The sequence below is a fragment of the Eleginops maclovinus genome, chromosome 19, assembly GCF_036324505.1.
Source record: "Eleginops maclovinus isolate JMC-PN-2008 ecotype Puerto Natales chromosome 19, JC_Emac_rtc_rv5, whole genome shotgun sequence".
In the NCBI taxonomy this organism is placed as follows: Eukaryota; Metazoa; Chordata; class Actinopteri; order Perciformes; family Eleginopidae; genus Eleginops; species Eleginops maclovinus.
The window spans coordinates 15,618,459-15,639,733 of record NC_086367.1 but is presented as its reverse complement, the minus strand read 5'-3'; the positions used below and the strand labels follow the sequence as shown (position 1 = coordinate 15,639,733).

At 43.7% G+C, this 21,275-nt stretch overlaps 1 protein-coding gene across 5 annotated transcripts in view; it reads left to right on the top strand.

The window, feature by feature from the left end:
- Window positions 1–4,692: 4,692 nt before the first annotated feature.
- Window positions 4,693–21,275, top strand: part of qkia (QKI, KH domain containing, RNA binding a) — a 68,810-nt gene continuing 52,227 nt past the window's right edge. For all 5 annotated transcript variants that reach the window (XM_063909481.1, XM_063909479.1, XM_063909478.1 and 2 more), the window contains exon 1: window positions 4,693–5,114. In XM_063909481.1, the coding sequence (XP_063765551.1) occupies window positions 4,970–5,114 (145 nt within the window). In that variant the 5' untranslated portion in view covers window positions 4,693–4,969. The remainder of the gene's footprint in view (window positions 5,115–21,275) is intronic.

Below are 21,275 nucleotides of genomic sequence, written 5' to 3'. Positions count from 1 at the left end.
CCCAAGGTGACCTTTAACAAAATGGATAATGGTGAATAGTGGCGGTGGCGAGAGGAGAGGGTTTTTTTGAAAACACAGGAATATTGCAGTTTTATATTGAGTTGTGATAGATTTTTCCTGACGCCGCTTCACATTTTAGCACGCCTCCAAGTGACACCAATTCCTGTAGTGTGTGAATAGTAGGGATAAAAGAAAAATAAGCCTTTCTCCTTAGTTTGGCTGAACGTATTGCCTGTATGGTGTGCACACATCTCTTCTGGTCCACTTAGTATCTCTTTCATCTCCAAACACCAGCCACACATAGGCCAGTAATCTGTTGGAAAACACTGACAAAGCTCAAGCTAGGTCCAGACGATGCATTTGAAAATCTTTTTGTATCCCCTCCCTAACCCTATAATCCAGTCAGCAGGTACGTGTCAAATATAACATGATAGATAGAGGGCCCCCTTCCCCCCAAAGCAGCCCGGCCCCTCACTCACAGCTGTGAGAGAACTCACTGCAACGTGGAGGTTTCTGGTTCAGGAAAACCAGTTCTACCCTCATTTAGACTGGGATTACATACACAATAGGCCATCTAGATCTGAATCCTTTTTAAGTAGTTCTCCATCCACACCAACACTTCTGAACGAAAGGAAAACATCTCAATGTCCTCTTCTTTTTTCACCTTTTGATTGACAAACAACACAATTTTGCATAACAATCAAAAGTTGGTAAGGGGGGGGGGACAATCTTATTTTCATCACTTCCTGCTAAAAATGTGTTGTGTGAGACAACTGAACTAGCCTAAAGCAGTGATTCGATCTCGAGTAATGCTTCCCTTTTAGCCTCAGTGAACGGTAATTCCTGTGCTGCCGCTCTGGGACTTTGATTGATAGTTGAATTTTATGATTGCAAAGTCTTCAGAAAAAACATAGATACAGTTAAACTGCAACAAAAATGACTTTCGATCAGTATATTGACATAAAATGAGTGCTCACAAAGACTTATAAGGCCATTAAGCCTACTGATTTATGATTGATGTGATCTAAATGTGGTTGACTTCATGTCATCCCAGCATGTCCCCCCATCCCTTCCACAAACACATCCCTTCACTCCACCCTTACCGTTTAAAACTCTAGCTTTCATTTTTTCAAGACAAATAAATAAGGTTCAATCACTGACAATAACAAATGCACACACAAACAAGCATGAGTTCAACAGTGCATGAACCCGAGCGTTAGTATTTGTCATGTCATGCTTATCATACGAGCTAAAATTAATTATAGGTACATTATGTATTTCTCTGTATAGGCTCTGTGCTGTGGTTGCTAGAAAGACATATATTTCTGTTGCGCTGTGCTCACACCTTCTTCAAAATGTAAATGACCCAGATTCTGCTGGCGCTCTTTCCCCCACAGTCCCCGAACTACAAAAAAGGAAAGATATTGTTCTTGTTTGTATGTATGCAGGTTATCAGAGCCTGTGGGCCTTTCCCTGCCTCCTCCAGAGCAACAGCCGTTATCGCAGACAGCTGTGCCTCTGCAAACTCACCAGCTCCCACTCACTTTCCTGCGGCTGTGGCCCCAGGGCAGGCTACAACCAGCTACAGGGCCCCTACTGAGGGCCCCATTGTCTCCATCAGCTTACTTTCTGTTGAAAACCCAAGGCACTTTCCAAGCTCATTGTGAGTGAGCTAACAGCCTCTCTTCAAAAGGGGCTAAACGCATGTTCATTAATTATCTGGATCCTTGTTAATTGGATTAATTGTTGAATAGAAACCGTGTTATTAAAAATGACGAAAACACAAGGGCAGGGGGAGCAAAAGGGGGATTAATATCGTTTCTGTTTACTCTCAGGCTGTCATATCACACAAGCATGCACGGGCACACACACGCACACATTTAAGTTTGCTCTGTCTGTCTCCATCTATAACGCTGCATTTCACACACGCACATAGAAGCTGTATGTACCCAACTCAGAAGAATGAGCAGTAGGCAAGGTACAAATTACCATGCACACAGTTGAGATAAAAACTAAACCCATGTTCAAAGCTTGGGGTAAATGCCAGATTCTTTTTGATGCAAGAAACTCTTTGACTTTTTCCAGCTCCTATATACTAAGAATAAGGGAGGAAAAATGAAAAAGAAACATAAAGTCGACACCATGAACAATTTACCAATCTCCAAGTCACATGACAAATGGGGTATCTCATTCCCGCTGCCTATCTGCACTCTCTTATCCAGCAAAATCACTTATCAGTGTTTGACTTCAAGGGATGTTTTATCATTCTGGCTTTAAGATGGCACGCTGATATTGAGACCATTTGGATGACAGGACTAATATTGGCCTACTTGTCCTGTTTTATCTGGTGAAGGTGCAACTGACAAGCCATTATGCAAAAGCCTTATTAAAGCTCCTTTCCCACTAAACACTATTCCATTTCCACAATCTAACGCCTGGATGTTGTAATTTAGTGGGAAAGGTCAGCATTAATTCATTTGATGAATTACTCTGCAGTTATCAGATGTTTTGGACAGTGATGGAAAAATGACACACTGAGGGACTATCTAAATTTTGGCTATATTCAGATGCTGCTATGTCTGTAATAAGAACAATAATCTATTGGCTTTTTTCAGATACTTTTTAACAAACCTGCGTAGACAAGCTATATTGTGGCAATCAAACTGAGCAATCAAATCTAGAGCTGTTGAATTCAACAAAGGAACATTTAACTTTACTGCAGTATTTGCCAACAAAAGTCCAAATTGTAATTTATTTGAAGCCTTTGCCTGAGACTCAACTTAGGTTTGCCAATATTTATAGCAATACCATTCTGCAGCTTTATGTATAGGGCGGATGAAGGGCAGACAGCATTGGTTGTTAAGGCAACTGCATCTGTCTTCCTGCTTTGATGTGGAGGTTCCTGTCGCTTGCTGCACTGCCAAATGCATTTATCCGGGCCCCGAGGACTGATGGAAATATTTCTGTGGGGATGCGTGTGGTTGTTTTTTGTGTGTAAGCAGGTTTAAAATGTGTACATCTTGTAAGTGTGTAGCATAGGCTTATGTCTTCTGAGTTAATTATACAAAGACACAATTTCAGTCTAATTAAACTTGTGCCAAGACATTACCTGATCTAGTTAGTTTTCTTTGGTCAATTTATTGGACATGCTGCACTAATACTGAGAGCTTGGACCTAATTTACTATTCTCTATACAGTGGCAACAGTCTGCTGCCAGAAGGTCATAGTACAGCTGTTGGAGCATTTATGCACCCGGGATGAGGGCTACTTTTACAAAAACAGTGGGTGACCAGTAACAAACAAATTAAACGTCGGTCAAGGTCAGGGCTCATATTTAGCAGGGCCCCTCTCAGCCAACAGCTGTTACAATCAAAACAGACCAGTTGTGGTTTATTTTAACACTAAGTAGGATGTGAAGAAAGGAGGTAGCTAGTTTGTGTGTGTTCCATTGATCAGGGATGTTAATCTTCGAAGGATATGTAGAGAGGTCCTCTCAAGGACAGGACAATGAAAAGGCCCTATTGATTACTGGAGCGTTGATCAATCTGTCCCAAGACAGATAACAAGACGTACAAGTCATGAGTAACAAAAGATATAATGTGGGTTGTGGACAGCACAGGTTTTTTTTCATATTTTTGCACCCTAAAATGAATCTTCCACATGACATTCTTAACTAGCCTGATATATAGATTGGCATTGACAAGGTTACTACCTGTCACACACGCACACGCGCGTGCACACACACACACACACACACACACACACACACACACACACACACACACACACACACAACACACACACACACACACACACACACACACACCCTCTATAACCTCCTTTAACCCACAAATGATTTAAATTGGATAACGAATAAACACAACAAATTAGTCGACTCATACAGGTCATTTCTTAACAAGAATCCCTCTAGACCTCGCAAAATGTATGTGTAAATGTAAAATAAACTTCTGTGCTTTTAAGTAGTCACTGGAATGTTGTTTCACACAGGATTGACAGCATGAACAATATGGTTGATGATCTTGCGTAACATAAAGGGGGGGGGGGTGGGGTCGGGGGGTGAGGCAACATAAAACCAGTTGGAACGGGCAAAAAGTTATTTATTGTAGGAGCTGATTTTTTTCCACCGACAACAATGAACTGAAATACAAAAGAGATGTGGCCTGTTAGTGTTTAAAATGAAAATGTATATACTGTATATAGGCTACTATTTAATATATATATATATATATATATATATATATATATATATATATATATATATATATATATATATATATATATAAACCTCGGCCTACTCCTAGTACTACTGTCTTCAATGTTTAGGTCATGAGACCACCAAAGACTGCGCCATACTGTTAAGGCACAAATAGTTTATTGGAGTCTAAAAAGTGATATAATATCTATATTCGTGAGGAAAAGAAATAAAGAAGTCTGCTTTTCTGTGTTGACAACACTTCAGGGAAATTATGTGCATTCCTGTGCACTGCACTACATTGGTTCAAATGTCTGTCCATCACTCCACCATTCACCCCGCCCCGCCCTCCTGGCTTGGATCTGAGCGCTCATTGGTCCTCCCATTAGTCCCCGAAAGCCCCATTGACCAATAGCCGACCAGGAGGATGGAGCCTTTCCGGTGGAACAGTCGCTCGCGCCTACAGTGTTGGAATCGAACGTCCCCGAGCGCACACGGCGTAGAGGAGAGTACGGCGCACGAGTCTCTGGAAGGAAGATAACGGTTTCTTTTTTGACCCCGCTCCACTCAAACAAGAAGAACAAACCAAACCTGAATTTTTAGGGGGGGTTTACAGAGTCTTCTCATCACAAGGAGGAGGGAAGCGAAGGATTGGAGCTGCAAGTTTTTTTTTTCTTTTTCGTCTTTTTTTCTCGTTTTTCCTAAAAGAGGGATTCTGTGTTTCACTGTGGTTTGTTCCCCGCTCTCGCCGCAAAGATGATGGTCGGAGAGGTCGAAGTGAAGGAGCGACCGAGGCCGAGTCCCGACTATTTAATGCAGTTATTAAACGAGAAGAAGCTCATGACCAGCTTGCCAAATCTCTGCGGCATCTTCACACACCTGGAACGGCTTCTTGATGAAGGTAAGGGGCCGAGGAGGGGGACGAGACCACGGTGCGGTCCGGTGTCGGCACGGCTTCGCTGGGCGTCCATGCTGCAGCGAGACCCGTACGCAACACTGGCAACACAATATTGCGGACCTAGACATGCAAAAATATTAATCACGGTATTCCTCGAATAATGACTAACATCCCAACAGGAGTCCCAGGAGTACCCTGGTAACTGTTTCACCCTAAAACCACAGCGAGGTGGGGGTTTTAAGTTGTGTCGCTAACGCCACGGAGTTTGTTTCTGCACTCCTCACTTTGTGGCGACTAGACGAAAACTTTCTCTGTCGGACTTAGAAAAACCAGAAATGCCTAGCACTGTCAGTATATTAACAGAAACTAACAACGGAGAGGTTTTAAACCACTCTTTGAGTTTGTCCAACCCGTGTCTCGGATCATTTGGACGGGGCCTGTTTCCACATGTTCCTCGCCAGTTTTAGCTCGGGTTAGCCACATTTTTAGCTAGCGAGTCTGTGTCTACATTCCGTTGAACTCTCCAGGAACCAAAAACGGTAGCGTTAACTTCGCTACGCATTTAAATAAAAACTCGTGAAAAAACGTGTGAGGCACATGTGAAGAAGTGTTATAAAAGTTGTCTTTAGCTGTCTCTGATTTTTCTAGTGAGGATTGTGTAAGTTGTTGCCGACGGCCGAGCCTTAAAGCACGGAGGAATGTGTCTGCTTGTTGCCCAAACAATGGCCAGTGAGTTGCTGCTGGGAGGAGGGGGGAGTGCACGAAGATTATTTCAACGGTCTAACTTTTTCATTAAAAGGGACACCGTTTATTGTCTCCCTTCATATATATACGTGCACAATTTCCCCTTTTAGGCGACCATATCTCGCTTACATCTCCTTCCCTCGCTGCAGCAGTTTTCGTGTTTTTTGCCATTCAAGCGTGCCTCACCAAAAACTGCATCGCCTTTTTGTCGGCGGCGCGGTCCAGACGGGATTTGTCAGTCGCTGTTATTTTTCTACGCTTTGTCACCGATCTTGGCACACGACGAGGCTTATTCACCGATTATGTTGATAGTATCAATAACGTAAGCTGGTCTAAGCGGAATGTTGGACCTATGCTTTATGTAACTGAGCTGGGGACACTAGAGAGCGCCACAGCCCCCTGGCAGACTGTCCCCAATCCTGTGTGTGCTATCCGACTGGACACCATGACACTGGTGAATAAAAACAATAGGCCCTCTGAATACTACTTTTTTATAGACAGAATAGGACGTACGGAGCATTGCATACCTCATAGTTTCGGTTGCATGTCTGGATGAGTAGGTTTGTAGTTGCCAAACCGGTCTGCAGAGATTTTCATGCTTCTCTGCTGAGTGATCAACAAAACACTCAGACATGTTCCTTCCTCACTGCAAGGAAAATATTAAAAGGCTAAGTTACATGGTACTGATCTTATCTTAAACCGGAATGTTATTTTTGTACTACATGGTCCATCTAATTTAGCAATTGAAAACCACAAGCACTGTCTGTGTGTTTATTCAAATATTATGGTGCTGGAAACTCACTGACAGACTAGATTCAGGTTGGGACAAGCAGAAGTTTAAAGAGCTAAGCAGTACATGTGTTTTGAAGAAAAGAGAGATACATTCCCGTGTTTGTGATGCCATCGTTCTCTTTGTTAACACAAATATGAAGTTTGATTAGGCTACACTCCACACGCCAACAATGCCTACTATAAAGACATTATGGCGTTTTGCAAATACTAAAAGAGATAAATGTTTTATTGAGGGGAGAAATCCCAGGCCGTATTGTCATAAAGTAATGCAAAGTAAATTGATCATTCACAAACAGTGTGTACCACTCCTTTACTCCAAAACTCAGCCATGCCGCTTTTGGCACACCATTAGACTCAACCCTCAAGGCAAGAAAATAAGTTTTAGGTTCTGCGTGGTTAGCAGCGATTTAAAGTATACAGCACTTATTGGCTTTGACTGTTAAAGTTACTCAAAACAATTCAAGTTCTGAACCAGAATAACCGAAAGTGCAGCGATGAAAGGGATTTGCGCTTTTTAAAAAGGTAAACTCAGGAATATCGCTTAGGTTTTTCATATTGGTATTGTTCAAAGTGTGTGCCTGTGTAAGTTTCCACATGTTTCTGGGTGTGGATATTCTTTGTGTTTTGGCTTTATCCTTTTTCATTTAATCCAGCAAACTGCAGAGACAAAAGCATTGCCCTATACAGAGATGTTCTGGGCTCATTGCGGTAGCAGTAACTGCTGTAAGATCTTACTATTTATGTGCACGGTGAAAATGCTGCTGTTAAAATTTTGAACAGATATATTTAATGCTTCACTTAAATAAAAAAAAAAAGTAGTTTAGCTGATGTTACTAGTGGAACTGATTCGCTGGACACTTTTTCTTTAGAGAACAAACTTTTTTAACATTAAGTTTGATGTCCGGCTGTAGATTTAATTTGGGACTTTAGAGAAACTTGTTTATTAGTTCTTTAGATCAATCTTGTGATGCAGCTCCGGTCCGTCTCTTATGTGCCGCATTCAACCAATAAATGTTCCCTGCTCTGGTCTTATAGAAATCATGGCAGGGTCACCCGCAACTCCCCGGCCCAGTCTCACTCCTCCACAGAAGTCTGTGGTTTCCAAGCGTTTCGACAGCACCTGCCCAAACTTCACCCTGCCGATACTATCGCGTGTGTGTGTGATGAAAGCCACCCCACAGCAGAGTGTCTGCCTGTCTGGTTCCAGTTAGGGGCGGTTTGGTTTGCTTTACTCTTTGAAAGGGGCCGAAGCTCTCTTGTGGTTTTTGGGGCCACCTTCCCCCCACTTTTGTCCCGTACTGATGAAATTCCCACCTAGAATACAACAGAACGCACAATCCAGTCAATAAGCCTTAAAAAGAGAGAAGTGCTTAAAGAAATGCGGCCTGTTCTCGCAGTTGCTGCAAATCCTGAAGCTCAGAAACGTTTTTTAAAATAATGTTTATGTTTATGAACGAAACACTTTTTTTTTTACTGTAGACTTGTCAGTTCCAAGCAGTAAAGATAAAATCACACTTTATTGCAGTTTCCAGTCAGACGGGATAGTCTCCAGAAGGGAGTCGTTAACTAGTGGAATTGTGGTTGGAAGAACGCTTGATGAGAAAAGTTGTTATATCTGGTTTGGTGTGCGTCTACTTTTCTAATCTGTTGCAGGAGACTTCTATTTCGTTAAACACTTTTTTGAATGAAATATTTAGAAAGCAGATGCAAAACTAAACTATTGTTCACAAGCAGAGGTTGAAACATAACCAGTCATTGTGGAGTTATTAGAAAAAGAATTCCCAAGGAAAGGTGAGGTTAAGTCCTAATCTGTCAACAAGGCATCAGCCATCCTGTCTCCGGAGGCACAAAATTGTGTGTGATATTGTTAAAATTACAACGACGGCGAGTGCGTACTGTTTCATTAGCTTTAATCTAACTCTTAAATTCCCTCCCTTTTCAGATTTAAATGAGCCCAATAAACACAAAGCGTATAGCTGGTTCCAGTTAAATGCTTGAAACTTTCCCAAATTGTCCATCTCTCAAGAGTATACCCTCTCAACAGCTGCAGTCCCCCTCACCCACCCTTCGCTTCGTGCATGTCTACACAGCTGTTTCCATGGCGGAAGAAAGCTGACACCACCCTTGTGGTTACAACTGCTCCCACCCCGCTTTAGTGGTGCGAGTGCTCAGGCGCCCCTGTTGCTTTCCCAATATGTGAGTAGTCCCTCAAGGTCACTGGCCGATTGACGTGCCCCTTTCGAAATCCCCTTGCGTTGCAGTTGTTCATCTCCCTGAGGTGACACCTGCTATGGAGTTTTTTATTTCCCTTTACGATGTGCCAGCCAACAAGCTGCTTCAAATTGCTATATTTTCTCTTGGCAGGAGGAGACAGCCCATATAACATCCAGAGATGTAGCCTAGAAGTGAAGTGCAGGCAATGTTGTCAGGTAGCAAGGTATAGGAGAAAGGGAGGGTTTTACTTCCGGCCTGTGAAGGTTTTCTGTAGGGAAAAGAATAGTTGGATTGATCAAAAATCATTTTATTCCAAGATCCCCTTTCCTCTCCTTACTGGCTCACTGTCGAGCTGTGTTTGTATAGATTAAATGGTCCGTTGTTCCATAGCATGCTGTGTGGCAGAGTCACACGATGCATTGTACCATTTGTTCCAGCCTGCAGCCCCCCCCCCCCCCCCTTCTTTTGCATCTACAGTTTTGTGTCTGCTTGTTTGCGTGCCGTGATTTAACAGGACCTTCCCGGGAGAGCTGTCAGTGTTTGGAGGACAAACTGTCCACTGTGGTGCCGGTGTAGGGAACTGATCCTTTGGGAACAACTGTTTAGAGAACAGATTTTGATAAATGGCAGACTGCTCGAGAGGTTTTCTACCTGATGTCCCCCATTTCTGTCAATGTGGTTCCCCCAACTTTCTCTTTGTCTGTCTGGCTGTTGCAGCGCTGTTCTCTCAGGCTGTTGGTTGACCCTTCGCAGATCTCGGCACATGGCTGGACCTGCATTAACTTCTGACACGCAATCAATTTAGCGGCTAACAAGACTGAGCACCGCTCCCAAAATAAGATACTGCTTAGAGCCTTGAGAGAGAAGGAAGACAGAAATGATGGTCGCAAGCAGAAACCTGTTATATTCCCCCACCCCAACCCCCTTTCTCTTCTCCCCACATTCTCCCAGAGCACCACTTATAAGCTGGAATTTAATTAACCGAGAGCCATTCTGTGAGCTGGTTTACTGAGCCGTCGCCTCCAGTGAGGAAGCAGAATTGGAGGCTTTGTGTCGTCTTCCTCTGTCTCCCTCTCTCTTGCACCCATGCGGCCCCTCTCTCTCCGCCTCTCCTCCCTGGTAATAAATTAGGCAGTGGTATGAGTCTGACAGGGTGAGGTGGAAGGGGTTGTAGCGGGGCCGAGCGCCGCCTTGCTGTCTTCCTTCTGATGTGCCTCCTACCCAGAAGCCCCACCACAGTGTGAGCTTCAGTCCCTGTTCTAGCTGCAACCTTGGACCCAATCTCGCTCCCCTGGCCCCACTCCAGCCCCAGCCCTGCCACCCCCCAGCCGGTACTCCGTGATAAAGTCATCCAACGACAGCTCCGGGCTCTTATCTCAGGCCCCAATCCCGTGAGTGCTGGGGCCTCCTTATCACCTGCTGCCTCTGCCTGGCCTGCTGTCTCCGTGCCCTACCCTGACTATCTGGCACGCTGTCACCAAAACTAAGTGTCTTCCCTTCTATTACTGCCGGCTGTTAGACAACACATTGCTAGAGGCAGTTTATCTCTCCCTTTTTTAATTCCTCCAGCCTTAAAGCAGAGCAGTCACATTAAAAGTAATGGGGAGTGAGGTAACGAGATGCTCAGTTAATTTCGCCGAGGGGATTTCATTGTGCGGTTTCTGTCAAGTCACAGTCCTGTGTGTATGAGCGTGTGTGCTATGATGATAACAAGCAGTTAAACAAGGAAGATGAAAACAACCATGTTGTAATAGTTATGTCACAACAGCTTCCTGACACAGGCTCGTTCATTAAATGGGGCTGTTAATTTCCTTTTTTATGTAACCAGGGCTCCACCCATTGCCCTTGACCGAAGCTTTTCTACCATTTTTTTCTACTTTTTTTTGTGTTTCATGCAATAACATCTACGGGAAGCAACGCCCAATTCAGACAGGAACAGTCCATGGAGCAGGGGAGTCAGTGGTTTGTTATTTCTACAGTCAGACAAGGAGGAGGAGGGGGGGCTGCTCTCCTGGCTGTAGTGACATGCTCTTCATGTGCCCTCTCACAGAGGAGCGTCTGTCTCTCAGCTTTGTTTTTGATTCACTCTGATTACATTATGAATCATATCCCCAGTCGCTCCTCCACACACTGTGTGAGTTCGAAGCACACAGAATATTTCTCAGTAAGAAGTTAGGGCCCCACCCTGTTACATTCTTGGAGTGCTTCAAATAGCTCTCCCACCCCCCTCACTCACAGTAGTCCCCCTTGTTGCCTCTCTCTTTCTCTTTGTGTCTAAGTTTTTAAGCCTCCAAACTGAGATATAATGACAAAAAGTACAGGTTTTTTCTTTAAGGAGTCATACCAGAAACGTATGTCACAATTTTCTGTTTCCTTCCCCTTTTTTATCATAGAAAAATGAGCTGAATGCTCCCTCTGTTCCTCTCTGAATCGCCCACCCCTCCGCATTCATTTTCTCTCTCCTTTCAGAGGAGAAATGGCAAGCGAGCGTTGGCAGCCAGCTCAGGAATTTTACCGGGAGCACAGTCAGAGCACTTAACCTCCAGCCTGGTGTTTGTTTTCCCCACACACTCTCTCATAGTGTGTTTTAGCTCAGCCTTATGTGAATGCTGTCCACAGTGAGGCACAGGAAGCTCTACATAGCTTTCAAATACCTAAACTGTGTTGATGAATTTGTCTTTCATTTGATCGTTTGTGCTTTAAGGCTGACACTGGCAAGCCCTATTCCATTTGCAACAAACTATCAAGTCCAGTTGTGTTTTCTTAAACCTTCTAAAGGTGTGACACACTCACCCCTGTCTTACCTATTAGCCATATTTCCCCCTCCATCTCTAGCCCCATACTCCCTTTAAGCACCCCAGTGGATTAGTCTGCCTGGTTTGCAGCCGTTTCCTGTGTTTCTCAGTAGTTGTAGGCTGGCCGATAAATCAAAGATGAATAATTTACCTGTCCCTCCGCAGCCCGTGTTGTTTCTGCGAGGCATGGCAAGAGCAGGCGGTGCTGCATAACCTTCCCTTAGGGCCACTGAGAGGGAGGTGGCGTGAGTGAGGTGAAGGTATATTCCTTTCGGTATCAGCTCCTGTGTTAATCTGACTCTGATGCTTCTGACTCCCACAGCTTCCTCTATTCTTATCTCTTACATGTCCATGTCCATGTCATATCACTCACAGCACTCGAGTTGCTCTTTACGATTCTCTTGATATTCTGCACATTTCTCGGGTCCATTGCCATTGTTGAGATTAAAAGCTATACTTTTGTCATTCATATAACCCTGCTTGACTGCAGTTTTCGTGAACTTGTGTTGATCTCCTAGATGGTTTGATGGCTCCTTTCAAAATAACCCTTCAGTTTCCCACTCACGTTTTGTTTCCGTTTAACCCAGGGCAGCCTTTGAAATGGCTTTGTATCTTGAAGATGTGTTTTAAAGATGTATGCTACGCTGTTGTTGGATGCATTTGTCCATTTTAAATATGTCTGGCTTTGAAATGGACACATTGTGAGGAAAATCTCAACAGCTGTACACATATTGAATGCTGTAAGACTTCAAGGTTGCAGCCTTGATTATATCTTACAAAAGTCAGTCTTATTATTATATTTGGTTCTATGTCCACTCTGAGACTAGGCTGTCACCTTCTTAGAAATAATACCATAGAAGCCTCATCAGTGTTTGAATAAAAACAAGAAGCTTCACTGATTGTAAAGTTTTACAAGACAATAAAACAGATTTGATCAGATGTGTTGGGTATAAAGCACAAGCACGCCAGAAGCTGAGGAGAGTTGCCTCAAAGCAATCCTGCTGAAAGGCTTTCTGTAAGTACACTGAGCTCTGTGTCAGTGCAGCTTTAGTGTGTGTGTGTGTGTGTGTGTGTGTGAGAAATAGTTTGTTCCACACTGCAGGTATTTCAAGTTCATTGAGTTTGTAACACTTGTCCAACACTACCCAACCTTCATTCACTCATGTCAGCCCATACGGTCATCAGATCAGCAACACACTGCTTAACTTGTAGAAGTATGCTGTTGTCTGGGAGGAAATGTTCCACAGAAATCACAGAGCGTTCACTTGTATCACTTCTTGAACCTTTCAGTTTCACTGATGCAGTCGCACAACGTGGTCGTCTAGCCTAACACGGTGTACATGTGTTGCACAGTTGTATTTCACGGTGGCTGTCTGGCCTGCAGTCGTGTGCTCTTATGTAAAACATGATTTGCTTAGCATAATTTATATCTGTGTGCAACGCCTTCAACCAGGACTGATCATAGCAGCACATGGGGGAGGCAGGGGTATGCGGACGCAAGTGAAACTTTTTCTGTGACGCTCCTGTTTGTTTAGTGTTAGTCGCTGTTTGTGCTGCGGCTTACGTCTGTCCGTCCTTATCAGCTCACTGGTTTGGAGGAGATTACAGAGCTGTGACAATGGGTGATTTTGTATGATTAGGTGTTAATTGGTGAAACAAAGAGCCCCTTTAGCCCCCTGTGAGACATGGGAAAGATGGGCATAAAAGCCCACGTATGACTGCCAGGGAAAATACGCCGTGTATATGAAAGGGTTATGAGCATGCTCAGTTGATTGATTGTGTTCGCTGGAAGGAAAAAGGCGAGTGAGGCTGCAGAGAGCGAGGGGAGGATGGAGAGTGTGATAGAGGACAGTGGGGGGAGACAGAGGATTCCTATGTGCTGTGAATGAGGTCATTTGGTTGGCTATGAGGAAGGTCACTGACCCCTCCCTCAGCTCCACACTCCACCCCTCTGTCTCACCCTGCCTCCCCCTCAGATTATCATACACAATGGCTTTTTGTACTTTAATGGGCCACATCACACTGGGTCATTCCTTACCAGTTCACACAGGAGCTGTCTGTGACACTCGCCCAGTACGCTGAAATGTTTAACACTTGGTGTGTTATCTGAGCTGCTACACGTTGCTCTATGTACCGTTCTATAAGGGGCTCAGGGATGTGGTTTGTTTGTGCAACCCAAGGCACTCGCATCTATATTGTGGCAACATGGTTGTATAGAAAAGTAGAGACATCTAAAGAAAGGTTCAACAACTTCTTTTCTTCTGTTTTTGTCATGCACGAAGCACAATCATGTCGGAAGAATGTTGCTCAGGGTTTCTGGTGTGTGGATCGGTAGCGCATCCTGATACAAAGCTGTTGCGAGAACTGCTAATTAAACAAAGTAAACATCAAAGCTGGGATCTGGCCTCATTTTGGAGATCAACTCCGACCCAAATTACACACTCCTTCGACTCCTGGTGAAGTTTAAAGAAGTGACTTTAAAGAAGTTGGATGCAGAAACACATCTAACCCAGTTTTCTTATTTAGTAGACGCTGCTCCAGCACACTTCTGCCTTATCTTGTGACATCTCCGCTCCGTGTCATTACTTAGGAATGTTGTCCATAAAAGACACAAAGTGTGGCTTTATTGTTGTCCTGGATAAGATTACAGCTGTAGCTCCTGTCTGTCTGGTTTTGTTATATTTCACGGGGAACGAGCCAGGACACGCACCCTGACAGGGACACATAACAGTCGTTTAGGAGATTTATTTGACTCAAATTGCTTTAAAAGTTTGAATTTAGCTTGGGTATGTTTGTTATCACCCCCAATATGGATCAAATAATTTATTGTGTGGCTTAAGGGAAGGTTAAAGGCAGCTGGGGACGGATGGTGTGCAGACACAGCCGGCAGACAGGTGTGGGGATGAGCAAGGTGCCAAGGCGCCAGCTGCTGTTGACACCTTAAGGTGAAGGGTAGCCTGCCAGGAGATGGACTTGTCTCTCTCTGTCCCCTCTAATCCGTCTCCCTGTCCCACCCTTCCTCTCGTCTCCCCTGCTCTGCTTTCTTGGGCAGGATTTGTCTGACATGAGATTAGGCTGTTGGTAATGGCCGCTCTTTCTGCAACCTTATTTTTATTGAGCGTCTGACACTTTAGCTGAACCAGACCCCAGGTCTGCCTCTGCTCCTCCTCCCTCATCACCATGGATAAATACTACTGTCTGCACAAACACACACGCACAGTTTGCTAGGCTCTCTCCCTCTAACTGCCTCCTTGATGTTTTTACCATGTACATGCATCCCTTTCATCCGTTTATTTTATTTTGCCTTCCATCGTTGCCATAGTGTTTTCCAGATGAGAAATTCAGTATCCCGAGGGAATGACTCATTTTCCTGGCTTTGTCTTTATACCTATTTATTTTAGCAGAGTGACTCTACTGCACCCAGCTTTCTCTCTCCTGTTTCTCTAGATTCTTCTTCAATGGCTTTCTTCTTCCATCTGCTTTGTCTCATGCAGCTTCCCTCTCTACACTTGTGAGGCTAAAACTCAAGCCTTGGGGCTACATTGCCTCTTTCTTGTGAGGACCAGTGGTGACATTAAAGGCCTGCAACGTGGTCTGTCACTTTGCATCAGCCCAGCTCTCTTTGTCTGCGCTCAGGACTCTAGTATTCGCTTGGCTCTCCTCTCAATCACTCCCAGGCTCAAACGCTGGTTGGTAGGGAACAACATGCCTGCACCCGCTGGCTGTATTTGCACATATTAATTTGCAATTGTTTGTTAAGTCCTCACACCCAAGTGCTTTGAGGCAAATCGATGTTTAAAGGCTTAAGCACACTGGAAGCTTGGTTAATGTCGGTGCCTCTTTCTCCCCTCCCTTTGACACTCTGACCCAGTTTTTACAGCCGCTCTAACGTCCTTATTTTTAAATGGTACATTCAACATGACTTGGCAGAGGAGAGAGATCAACTAAATGATCTCCACGACGAGACATCCCAAACAAACACACAGCCAGAGCAGATCTTTTGATGATTTGCAGACAACAGGGTCAGTGGGAGCCTTTTCTCTTGTCTTTTCATTTTCCACCCCATTTTAAGATGGGCTATCTTAATATCTGAAAGTGATTCAGGCTCCAAGAGTATTTTTTTCAGCATCTTTTAACAATGCCAAACCTGTTAGCTCTTTATAGAGAATCAATGCAACCCAACTGAGAACTACCAACACAATCAACGTTTGTATACTTGGCCATGAACTAGTTCTGGCAGAGCGCCATGCATATCCATCCAGATATCGAACAGATTTGTTGTGTCTAATTGGTCTTTTACCACAATAGAGGTAAAGTTTTGATTCATACTCCAGGAACATAATATATAAGGTTGATTGTGTGTGATTCCACTGCCACTGAGCCTGTTGGATTTACATTTATCTAGACAGTAACCTAGATGTGAGCTAGGAACCCTCGCAGGTATAAAACAGCTGACACGCATGCGAACACTTCGATGTGATCTGTTTGTCTTCCTCTGTTCATTACTCATGTCCCCTAAGCCTCAAATACTGTGTTGTATTAAGAGAATTAGTGTCATCTGTAACTATGAAATCACGCCAGGGTAATGATAGGTGAATGTAGCAGGATGAAACACTAGCTGATTTGAACAGGTAAAAAATAGTCTCAAATAATTAATGTATAAACACTCCCTGAACACTCTGACTGAACCCGTATGGATAGAGAGGTTTTTATAGACCTTATGGCCATTTGTAAGGCTTAGTGAATTTAGTCAGGTGTACACATTTCAGCTGCGACAAGCGAGTGTGTATCAAAAAGGGAAATATCACATTGAGCTTTCTTTATTAAGCCTTTGTTGTTGTTTTCCCCTTCAAATGCAATCCAATACAAGGACACACGCTACAGCATGTGTATAGAATTGAATCAATGTCTGTCTGGCACGCTCTTATCAGCAGCGGGGTATGATAACATTCATAAAGGTAGGTTATTGCAGGGCTGTTTTATTTGATTGCATCAGATTACAGAAGTGTTTTCATAGTAATACTCATTTTATGAAAGATCATTTATTTAAATGGAAGCCTGTATCTGATTGCATCAGATTATACACGTTTTTTCTTGGTTTCTTAAACTTTTCTCTCACTCTTAGATAACTGTGCCTTGGATAATTAAGTCATACCTCTGCTAAATGCGCACAACCCTTGTCTTCTTTAGATGCTGGCTACAGGACAGTGTTGTTTATTTTTCTCTCTTGACAGATGAGGGGACACTGGATTTCTAACAGTCTTGATTCAAAAAGAATTGCTTCCGAAACATTCAATTGTCACTTTATTTTAACATGGTTTCTTGTCGAAGCTAAGCGACCTCATTCCCTGATCCTGAGAGAATCGTATGAAAGCACTTGTTCCTCATTCTCTCTTTTTCCCACCTTGCAAACAAAGATATTTTGTTGTCTGTTTGTTTACATTCTCCATACAGAACTTCTGGCAGGCCAATGCTGCTCCCATCTGTTGCTCGCCACAAATCTCTTAAGTCACAGTTGATGTAAGGATTCGGCGAAGGTTTAAGGGGAAAACGCAGCCACTGTCTAACTCTCTTTGTGTTGCCGTTTGGCATCTTTTCACCGTGATGGCAACCATCCCCCTCATGTTAACATAGCTTGTTTAGTTTCCTTCACATTAGCCATCAACTTCATTTATATACTGTGGATTTATTATTTTGGAAATATGTAGAACCATAGGAAAGTTCACCTACTGGATCAAAGATGGAGGCTCGATAACAGATACATAGTCACAAACAGTTTATTTTAAGTGATCGTACGATGAATTGTCCTTCATCCCTCTTTTATTACCCATTGGTTGTGAGCACTGTTGTCTCCTTAGTTACAGGGGTGGGGGCAGGAAGCGGCGTGCATGTTATCTTCTCCAGTCACATTGACAGTCGGAGCCTTTCCTTCCTCCCTCTTCCTGTTTCCTCTTCTGACAGCTGGACCTTTCCTGCCATTGTTGCCTGACAGAGGGGGCAGACACAGTTGAGATGTGTTCGCTAAATAAATAGAGCTCTGCACTTTTAGATCATCTGAATATGCTGGTGTGCAGTGTTAGCAGCAACTCTTTGGTCACCCTGTGAGACATTGTCTTTCCTTATATTGTAACAAGAGCCAGTCTCACACACACAGTCCATGTTCTCTGGCCCCTACAGGCAGTGGGAAAGGGAAAGGGAATACCCCCTTTCACAGGCCAGAGGATATGGTTCCTGGGCATCATGGGGGCCATGGTCTGCTCTTCCAATCGACAAGCATACAGCTTGCATCTGTATGCTTCCTGAATCTTCATCCTGTTATTGTTCCCTTATCTCATAGTCTCAGATCTTGTTGATCTCACAGCATGCATCCTGTGCTTCTTTACGTGTGTGTGTGTGTGTGTGTGTGTGTGTGTGTGTGTGTGTGTGTGTGTGTGTGTGTGTGTGTGTGTGTGTGTGTGTGTGTGTGTGTGTGTGTGTGTGTGTGTGTGTGTGTGTGTGTGTGTGTGTGTGTGTGTGTGTGTGTGTGTGTGTGTGTGTGTGTGTGTGTGTGTGTGTGTGTGTGTGTGTGTGTGTGTGTGTGTGTGTGTGTGTGTGTGTGTGTGTGTGTGTGTGTGTGTGTGTGTGTGTGTGTGTGTGTGTGTGTGTGTGTGTGTGTGTGTGTGTGTGTGTGTGTGTGTGTGTGTGTGTGTGTGTGTGTGTGTGTGGACCCTCAGTGGATGAAACGGTTGTGTTTCTCAAAGCCTAAGTAGTGTGTGTACATCGACCGAAACACAGAGTAGAGATAAATAGGTTAAAGCACAGTGAGGGAAGGATTCTCCAGGTCTCGCTGTTGTTTGTCTGATTTAACTGGCAGGTAAAGACTGTGAAATGAGTTCCCATGAGATGCAGAAGAACTAACAATCTGCTTGGCTGTTTACGCTCATGCTTTTTTCATGCTTTGAGTGTGTTTATGTTCATACTTAATTAATCCACCAGTTTTGACTGCTCCTGTCGTCACTGAGCAACCCCCTTAGTATGCAAGGAGCCACTTATATGGTTATGTTTTAATGGGAGTAAAAGGTTGGGTTATTCTTTGTGTTGTAGCTTCTTGAGGCAGCAGGCTATTCTTTCATTTTTTCGACAGAGTATGTCCCCTCAAATTTGTGAAATGATTTTCAGCTCATGAGGCTTCTCTCTTAAAGCCATCCTGTTAAATGACTATTGCTGTGACTTCCAATTTAACGCTACATATCGCTCCCCCTTCAGATGGCAAAAGCAGCAGTGAAATCGCCTATCTTTTGGCCTGGTATTTTAGAGGGAGCTTGCGTCTGCATTTTGTGTGCATTAGTTTGTCTATTTCCGCTGAGCATGTTGTCGGGCTACTTTTAAAAGGTGAACCGAGGAGAGGGTAAGCATTAGCACTGAACTCTATAGCTTCTGCTGTGCTGGATTAGACTATTTTCGCAATCGTTGAATAATTAGCATTATTATGAAACTACCCTATGAAGGAGCTTTTAGCTTTCTTTAACTACCACACTAACTCTCCCCGCTGCTTCCTGTAAGGGAATTAAATCTGTGAGTGTGAAAGAAAACACTTTCTGTAGCTTTCCACCTAGCCCACCCGCCTTGGGGTGCCTCCCCCGAGTTTAAGTGTGTGTGAGTGTGCATGCAGTCACAAGTCTCACCCCAGGATCCCGTGGAAAGTCCCCCCACGCAGAGAGTAATGAACGTGTGCCCCTTGCGGCACCCATTAAGAGTAAGCCATTATGGTTCAGTATCGAGCCAGCCCTCCCTGCCAGTTTCACCTCACTCTATGGTAGACCCCACTAAGTGCACAAAACTGGCACTCCTATGGCTCATTGAGCTGCCAGCGTGCCCCTCACCAGCACACAGCCCCATAAAGCAGTTCCACATCATCAAATGTGATGATCCCTTATTCTAATTTTAGCCCACGGTTTTAGTATCTCTGCGGTCTGAATTACGCATTTCACTGTGGAGCTCTAGATGGGTGTGCATGGTGCTCTGGGTAAGGAGGATAAGATGGGTTTCTGTCCCAACTTATTTTAGAAATCATGGAAATATGTATCATAGTAGTTGAGCAAACTGTGACTAAGAAAACAAGTTTTGTAAAAAAGTCTCCAATATAAGTCTTATGACTGACATCCCACCATTACATATTTGGCTCTTTAACCAGTGGAGGACTCTTATTTGGCCACCATTTTGAATAGCAGCTTTAATAATCACCATCCTGTCACCTCATTTTTCGGACACATTGCCAGAATTGGGACGACGACACAAATCTGTCTGAGTTTTTGTTCTTAAAGCCCGTCTCTGTGCTCTTTCCACCTGCAGCATTCTGTAACGCTTTGGCCACTTGAAGGTGTTTAATGACTTTGCCTCACTGATTATGCTGATCTCAAAGTTGGCATCATAACTCCTTCTCATCCTCAGTTTGAGAACTTGGCCTAGTTTAGTGCTGCGTTTTCCAGGACAGTCGCTGCGCCAGGGTACCTGTCCCTGCTGGTGCCACAGTTCAAGTGACAATAGTCCCTTTAGCCAAACGCAGCTCGTTTCACAGCAAAATGTTATGTTGAGCAAAGTTAAAAACAGGCATACTTTTTCAAATGTAATTTCAGATGTGGTAATTTTCTGGACTAGAAATTACGATTATTCAGTCCCTTTTCCTCACTCTCAGCTCTGCCTTTCCCTTGGTCCCTCTCTGCGCGTCGGCACTGTCTGTTTGCTTTGTTTAATCACCAGACTAACATGCTATGACACACTCCTATAGCACACCGTCACCACTGCTGCCAGCAGCCACAGAAAGCCATGTTCAGCATGGCACTTCCCCCTCCTGCATTCAGTAACAGTGACAGCAGGAGAAAACATAGCTTTTTCCACCTTTTTGTGATTAATGGTTTTGCTGATTGCTGTTCTTGGCTATCAACACCTCCACATTCTGCATTTAGCACACTCTCAGGGGTTCAGCCAGAATGGAGGAGTTAAAATTGGCATTGTTTCTGGCATAATTTAATGTAAACACGTTTTAAAATGAGGGTTGGATTTGAAAGACCAATGACTTAAGACATTTTGTCAATGCAAAAGTAAAATGTAAGCTTTTTTGATGTATTTTTTGGCAAGCTGTCTTTGTGTAGCTCTACAACAAATTTGAATACTCGTGATGAAAGTTCACTTTGTTAAAGGTAAAAGAAAGAAAATATTCCCTTTTGTTTCCACTGCTTTCAGCCATAATGGTAAAATAATATAACCAGCAACCGTTTAAGAACAATGGCACAATGATGTATAACGAAGAGCAACCTTCTTTTGTCAGCAGACTAAATGGGTTTCAGGTGATGCTAAAGCGAGGTAGAGGAGAGACGTGCAAACACTGTTTCCTGCTTGTTTCCTGCTGTATTTGTTCAGCAGATTTTCCTCTAAGGCGGTTTTCCTCCTCCTTTTGTGTAGAGTGTTATTTCTGTGGGTTCTCTGTCTCAGGAGAACCTTGCCTACAAACGCACAAAAGCTCATTAGCTCGTGTGTGTGTGTGTGTGTGTGTGTGTGTGTATGTGGGTGTTTTAATGTTAATATACCGTGTTTGTTTTCATATACTATTATGTGCCAGAGTTGGTGTCAGGTCAGAGCA